At 47.3% G+C, this 7,644-nt stretch overlaps 1 protein-coding gene across 1 annotated transcript in view; it reads right to left on the reverse strand.

The window, feature by feature from the left end:
- Positions 1–5,069, reverse strand: part of ANXA5 (annexin A5) — a 28,717-nt gene extending 23,648 nt beyond the window's left edge. The window contains exons 1-2 of the mRNA XM_084769338.1: positions 4,928–5,069; positions 4,787–4,823 (exon numbers count right to left, since the gene is read on the reverse strand). Coding sequence (XP_084625464.1) covers positions 4,787–4,795 — 9 coding nt within the window. The 5' untranslated portion in view covers positions 4,796–4,823; positions 4,928–5,069. The remainder of the gene's footprint in view (positions 1–4,786; positions 4,824–4,927) is intronic.
- Between the last annotated feature and the right edge of the window lie 2,575 nt (positions 5,070–7,644).

Below are 7,644 nucleotides of genomic sequence, written 5' to 3' on the forward strand. Positions count from 1 at the left end.
AAAAGTATAGCCCAGCTGCAGCAAAGGGCCCCCAACATCTTTGGAGATGCCAGTATCATAGGACGCCCACCAAGAACAGCCACAGTGGTGGAGTGGAGCCAGCCAGCACCTAGAAGACAAACCATGTGTGCCGCAGAGGGCGGAGCTGGAGAAGTGACCCAAGCCCTTTGGAGGAGCCAAGCAGACCCCGAGTGGATCCCAGATATTAGGCATTGAGTTATTTACACTTTTGGAGTTTGATTTTGCTTTGTTCAGATTGTGACTGAGCCCTGGTGTTTAACTCATTTTTTAAAAAAATTTTTTACAGGTCCCACAGTTGAGAGACTTTGAACCTTATTTTACAATTTTACAGACTCAAAGAGCCTAAGTATTTTTTAAAGAGAATGAATTTTGTTTGATTTTTTTAAAAGACTGGAACTTTTAAATTTGGGGTTGTTTCCATTATAATGTTGATATTTATGTGTGACCTTGCAGATAAACAAGAAAAAGAAATATTGTGGCTTAACAGTGATGTGTTTGTATGTCAAGCTGACAAGGGGTCAGTTGTACTTGTTAGTCTTATGTCAACTTGAAGCTAGAGTTATCTGAAAGGAGGAAACCTCAATTGAGAAAACTTCCTCCCTAACATCTGTCTATAAGGCATTTTCTTAACTATCAATTGGTGGGGGAGGGCCCAGCCCACTGTGGGCGGGGCCATCCCTGGGCTGGTGGTCCTCGGTGCTATAAGAAAGCAGGCTGGGCAAGCCATGAGGAACAAGTCAGTAAGTAGCACCCTCCGTGACATCTACATCAGCTCTTACCTTCAGGTTCCTGCCCTCACGGCTTTTGATGGTGAACTGTGATATGGAACTGTGAGTTAAATAAACCCTCTCCTCCCCAAGTTGCTTTTGGTCGTGATGTTTCATCACAGCAATGGTAACCCTAGCTAAGACAAAGAAAAAATTTTTTAAAGCTTCAGAATCCAATTTTTAAAGCTTAATCCAAAATATTGTAAGTCAAATTAAAGAAACATTACTAAGATGTAAAGAGAAAGTTACATTTATATAAGAAGTGGGATAGAGAAAAAATATATAAAATTATTCATGTATATTTTACTATATAGAGATCATTCAGGCCAACTTTAACAGTTTTGTTAAGTCTTAATAAATAAGTTGAATTAGTTTCCATTCAAATTTACTACAGTAGAGTGTTACTACTATAAGCAATAGTCACAGCAGCACTGTCCTGCTGAAATAACAGGGAACTGTGGTCTAAAACCATATATCTCATTCAAATGAATACATCTACGCATACATTTAAAAATAACTACTGTTCACAGGCACATGCCTAACTGTTTATAGGCATATAAGTATTTAGATTCTAATTTAAACTTTTTCCTGGGTATCCCAGAAAACAAATTAATCACTGTGTTTTCTTTGAGGAAGACTGAGAAAGCCAGCATTAAGATATTTCCTTTATCAAACTGACAACGTATTGATGCGAAGGAGCCACCACAACTGGGACAGAAAGATGGTCAGATCTCAGGGTGTGGACCTATGGATTCCTACAGTTCTGAGTGTGTTTGAGGACCATAAGCTCTCAGTATGATCTCTGCCTCAGTTTATTCCCTATTCTGACAGGATTGAGGTAAATTTCAATTAAAAAAGAAAAAACGCTGGTCAGCTGGCCAGGCTCAGATGTGTTGTTACAAAGTTATGAGCACTCAGACAACCCTAGCTTAACTCACTGAGTCACAAAACATGACAAAAAAAAAAAAAAAAGACATGAATGTGGGAAAGGGACCTGTAGGGAGATGGTGGGGAGGGAGGGGGAGGGGGGAGGGGGTGGGAGGGGTGGGAGGGAGTGGGAGGGGTTGGCAAGGAGATATAAAAAGGAGTAAGAATAATCAAAATGCATCCTATACATTCATAAAATTGTCTAAGAAATTTAATTAATAAAAAATAAAATATGTAACTGAATATATATATATATATATATATATATATATATATATATGAAAAAGAGGGCACAAGGTATATACTAGAGATAAACCAATTCTTTCTTTTTGCTTTTGTTGGGTATTTTTCCTTTATTATTATTTATTTATTTACTTAATTAATTAATTAACTTATATCCCCTCCAATGTTCCTCCCTACCCCACTCATCCTTTTCTCCTCCCATGGGTATCAACCAGCCTTGGCATAGCAAGTTGCAGTATGACTAGGTGCATCTTCTGTTGAGGCCAGACACAACACAGCAGCCCAGGAAAGGGTCCCAAAGGCAGGCAATAGAATCAGAGACAACCCTTGTCCCCATTGTTGGGAATCTCACATGAAGACCAAGCTACACAGCTGTACATTTGTGCAGAGGGCTTGGAGTGCATCCCTGGGACAGGCTAGAAAACCTAGGGCAAGGGAACTCCCAGGAATCTATGCGTGTGACCCTGGCTAAAATTCCCAGCATGGAGGATGTGGAGCCTGAACCGGCCATCTCCTGTAAGCAGGCAAGACTTCCAATGGAGGGACTGGGACACCAACCCAGCCACAAAACCTTTGACCTACAACTTGTCCTGCCTACAAGATGTGCAAGGGTGAGATGAAGCAGAAATTGAGGGAATAGCCAACCAATGACTGGTCCAGCTTGAGACCCATGCCATGAGAGGGAGCCCAGCTCTGGCCACTGTTAAGGATATTCTGCTATACTTGCAGACAGGAGCCTAGTGTAACAGCCAGCAAAGAGGCCTCACCCAGCAACTGATGGAAACTATTGAAAGACACCACAACCAAACATTAGGTGGAGCTTGGGGAATCCTTCAGAAGGGAAGAGGATGGATTATAGGAGCCAGAGCGGTCAAGGACATCACAAGAAAACCAACAGAAACAAGTAACTTGGGCCCATGGTGGCTCACAGAGACTGAACCACCACCCAGAGAGCGTGCATGGGACTGACCTAGGCCCTTTTGTTTGTTTGTTTGTTTTTCAAGACAGTTATAGCCTTGGCTGTCCTAGAGCTTGCTCTGTAGACTAGGCTGGTCTCGAACTCACAGTGATCCACATGCCTCTGCCTCCTGAGTGCTAGGATTAAAGATGTGTGCCACCACACCTGGCTCTAGTTAAATTCTTAGCAAGGTGGTCAGACACCTGCTTCTGGATTTTTGCACTTTTATAAATGGTGCAGTCCCAACACAAGTAAAAGAAAATTGTTAACATAGAAGAGATAAATGTAGCCAAGTGTGGTCAGAGGACTAAAGCATAAAAGCAGAAGAATGGCAACACTGTATGAACTTAATAAAGTTACCAAATCATCTTAATCCCTCCATTGTCTCTTGGAAAGAGCCTTGAAATCTGATCCAACTGTTCTAAAGCAACCTGACCAGTCAGCTATTGAGAAAAGGAAGGAGGGGGGGGGAGGAGAAGGAGGGAGGGAGAGGGAGGAGGAGAAGGAGGGAGGGAGGGAGGGAGAGAAGGAGGGAGGGAGGGAGGGAGAGAGGGAGGGAGGGAAGAAAAGAGGGAGGAGGGAAGGAAGGAGAAGAGGGAGGGAGAGGAGGAGGGAGAGGAGAAAGGGAGGAGAAGGAAGGAGGGGGAAAGAGTATGTGAGCGTGTGTGTGTGTGTGTGTGTGTGCGCGCGTGTGTGTGCGCGCGCACGCGCGTTTGTTCAGGTGCACTGTATGAGTAGGCTGAAACACTTATTTTAAAAACTGACTGGACTCCAACAGGCCAGTTAAATTGGCAAGATGTGTGAAGTTAGTTTAGGGGTGAAAATTTTTTGTTCTGTTTGTTGAGACAGTCTGTTAAAGCCAAGATCCTTAATAACCAACGATGACCTTTAACTCCCGATCCCCCTGCCTCCACCTCCCAAGATGTGGCATTCCAGGTAACCACCCTGGCCTCAGGGTAGGATATTTTAGGAATGTTAGCTTACTCACATGATCAATTTTTTTTTTACAAAAATTACTATGTAAGCTGGAGACAGCAGGGTGACGCATGCCTTTAGTTTCAGCACTCGGGAGCCTGAGGCAGGCAGATCTCTGTGAGTTCGAGGCCAGCAGAGTGAGTTCTAGGACAGACAAGGCTACATAGAGAAAGCTTGTCTTGAAAAACAAAACAAAAAATAATTGTATAAACTATTTTTTGGTACACTCTTAACGAATATTAGATTTAAAACAACAACAACTACTACTACTACTATTACTACTACAAAACCTATTAGGTAATCAACTTCAGAAAGAGTCCCAAGGCAAATTCAATTCAGAACTCGTTTTGCGAGTTTATTACTTTGGAAAACCAGTTCTTTGGTTCAGTGCCTTTTAGCGGAAAACAAAAACACAAACAAAAAAACCGAAAACCAAAAAAAGTAGGTCTGATGAGTAGACAGTTCCTTTTAAATAAACTTGAGCTGTGCGCTGGAAAAAGTTCCCCTGAAGCACCATGGAAATCGCCCACGCACACCCAGTATTCAAGCACAGGAAACTGCGGGAAAATGAAAAATAAGGGAAGCCAAAGGGCGTTCGCCTCACATGACCAAAAGAACTGTTTCTGCTCCGGTTCTAATTTTGGTAACTCTGGATTTGAGGCGGGCCGATTCAGAAACATCGGGGAGAAACACCGGCTGGTTCCGGACACTCCGGGGTGAGGGAGGAAACGGGAACGAAGACACGGAGGGGGACACCAAGAGGTCAAGGACAGGGCACAGAGCGGAACCACGGAAGGGAAAAGCGTAGACCAAGAGACTCTAAAGGCAGCATCATCTCCGCTCTGCTGCCTTCGGAGAGGGTCCCGATCTCCCTGGTGGCGGGCGCACGATTTACCTGGGCCATGTCGCCGTTAGTCAGGTGTACTCCGGGGCTGCAGGAAGAAAGAGAGAGGGTCACTAAAGCTCTGGTCCCCCGCCCCAAAGAGGGCCCTGAGCCCTCCGTGGAGGAGCAGCTCCCGGGACCACGGCCACTCACCGAACCGTAGAGCGCAGAGTGCGGATGAGAGCAGGACGGATGTGCGGATGAGAGCAGGACCGATGCACACGCCGAGGCTCTCCGCAGCTTCTGGCAACGGGAACGCCCTGGTCAGCCCAGCACAGCCTGATCTAGTCCTGCCACGCCACGCCACGCCCCTGCCAAGGCCACACGCCCACCAGGGCCCCGCCCCAAGCGACGCTGTACTGTAAGCCCTGCCTTGTCCCAGGACCCGCCACACCCCTGGTTGCCATACTTCCCTAGCTTAGGTCCCAGACAAGACCACGCCCCTACTACGTCATTAATTTAAATCTCAGGCCCAGCCACGCCTCCCAGAAGGCCACACCCTGCCACGTCCTAGCCTCAGTGTTCCTGCGCCTGCGTGGGGCGCGGCTGTTTCAGGTCCCCTACGCTGTGCTGGAGGCGCTGCGGGTCCCAAGGGCCTCCTGGGTCGGGCTGGAGAGCTGGAGGCTGTCCCAGAGGCAACCGTAGGGGGCAGTAAGGGCCCTTTCCAGATTGTTTTCAAGTGTTTCATGACAGTGATTGTTTCTTGACGTCCGTGTAGCAGATGGGCTATCCTTTTGTGCAGTGTACCGGGCTGTACCCAAGCCTCGGACTCGAAACAGTTTCATTTCTAAGCCCAACCTGTAACTTGAAAGAGACTTGCCAAGTGCCACATGACTGGGGTGGGGCGGAAAAGATCTCTTCTCTAGTTCGCTGGTAAGGGAGAGAGGCGCCCGCGGGGTCCCTACAGACCGTGCAAAAGGACAGAGGAAACGCTAGAAGGCATGGTCGGGGGTCAGGTCTATAACAGAGCAGAAGTCAATCGGGCGGGGGTGGGGGGAAGTGGGGGGATGTGGTTTTGCAGGGTTTGTCATTTGCTGTAAAGCTACATGCTCAGTCTGGTTTCTGAGGTATATTGATGGGTTTCTGGAAAAGGAGACAAAAACCAACCAGCGGGGCGGGGGTGGGTGGGGGGAGCCCACCACCTTTTCCAGGGCCATATGCACACATGAAGGTCCCATAGTTTTTCTCCTCGTGTGCTCTTGTGGGATCCCTTCTCCAGGGCCCTAGCTACTGCACATAACCTAGGACATTTCAGCACCTCTCCCAGGGAATTTTTTTTTTCCTAGACTACTTTGGTTTTTGTTTTGTTGTTTTGTTTTCTTGGAGTGAACGGGTCCTCTCTCCTGACCCTTCAAGGACTGCTGTGACTTCGATCACCCATTTCCCTGCCTTCCCCGTCCCCAAGGCCCACATGACTCTCTCAGTTGTTCATAGCTGTCTTTCTTTCTGATCACCAATAATAGTGTCTCCATCTGACCTAAGCATCCTTTTTCTCGCCCACCACTACTCAGCTCCATTTTCCTCCGTTTCACGGTCTATTCTGGCATTAAAATGGAGAAGCCTATTTAACAACGCTATTGTAGAGATCTAGTGCCTTAGAGTGGGTGGTGAGCAGTGGGCTGCCTTAGGGTGGGTGGGTGGTGAGCAGTGGGCTGCCTTAGGGTGGGTGGTGAGCAGTGGGGCTGCCTTAGGGTGGGTGGTGAGCAGTGGGCTGCCTTAGGGTGGGTGGTGAGCAGTGGGCTGCCTTAGGGTGGGTGGTGAGCAGTGGGCTGCCTTAGGGTGGGTGGTGAGCAGTGGGCTGCCTTGGCACCAACTAGTAACAACATGAGTTATGAGACCCAGAATCTTGATCTTCCCCAGCAAATGTTTCCTTAGGAGACAGCTGCCTGAGTCCAGCCATCTCGGGAACAACCTCTATCTTACTGACAGGGACAAAACTGTGTCCTTGTTCCCAGGGCCCAGACCAGCTCCTACCTAGCCTGCTTAGTTGTCTGTTAGCCAGTTAAGAAGGTAAAGAGAGAAGTTGCCGGTTATCTAAACTAAGCCACATGGGCTATGAAAGTGTTGCCTGTCCTGACTTAACTGACTGTGTGCAGTTTGCCCGCTCCTTTGTTTGGGCCAAACTCCAAGAGGAGACCTAACTGTAAAAGCTGAATGAAGGGCCCTGAAACCAGGTGACCCGGATAACCAGGCACCAGTGTTAACTTCCTTGCTTAGCTGCATGTGTCAAAACATGAATGGTCAGTGCAACAGCCCACCCTGCTCCCCCTCGCTTTGAGTCTCCATCCTTTAAAAATGCCATAGAACTTCCCTTTGGGGATGTGGTTCAGATCCCAGCTGGCCACCTCCCTGTGTGCAGAAAGTAAAGCTTGCGTGTTTAAGCTTCCTTCCTGGAAGAGAGTTATCTGGGCTTCCACCTGAAACCAGCAGGTTTTTTTTTTTTACTTCCTATTCACCTGAAGCCCCGCCCTCATTCTGGAGGATCAGGCTGAGTCTCTATGTGGTGAGTCCTATATGGAAAGGCCGAGCTCATGGGTGAGAGTGGGAGAGGAGCACTAGTTCCCAAAGGAGAGCTGGAAGATTTGCTAACTAAAGGAAAAACCTGAACTAGTACAATTGAGTGTGCTGAGCACCTGGGGAAACACGCTCAAGATAGCCTTTCTTGATAGTCTACATTTTGCACACACACACACACACAAACACTGAGGAGAGGGCATGCTCTGAAAGAAAGAATAAGATGCTGTAAAGTGGCTGTCTTGTAAACAGCAGAATTTTATCTCTCGGCTATCTGGAAGCTGGAAAGTTCAAGATCAAGGCTCTGTAGGTTTGGGGTCTGGTGAGGTTCTGCTTCCTCAGAGAACATCATCCCT

Source organism: Acomys minous (assembly GCF_964271855.1).
Source record: "Acomys minous genome assembly, chromosome: 19".
In the NCBI taxonomy this organism is placed as follows: domain Eukaryota; kingdom Metazoa; phylum Chordata; class Mammalia; order Rodentia; family Muridae; genus Acomys; species Acomys minous.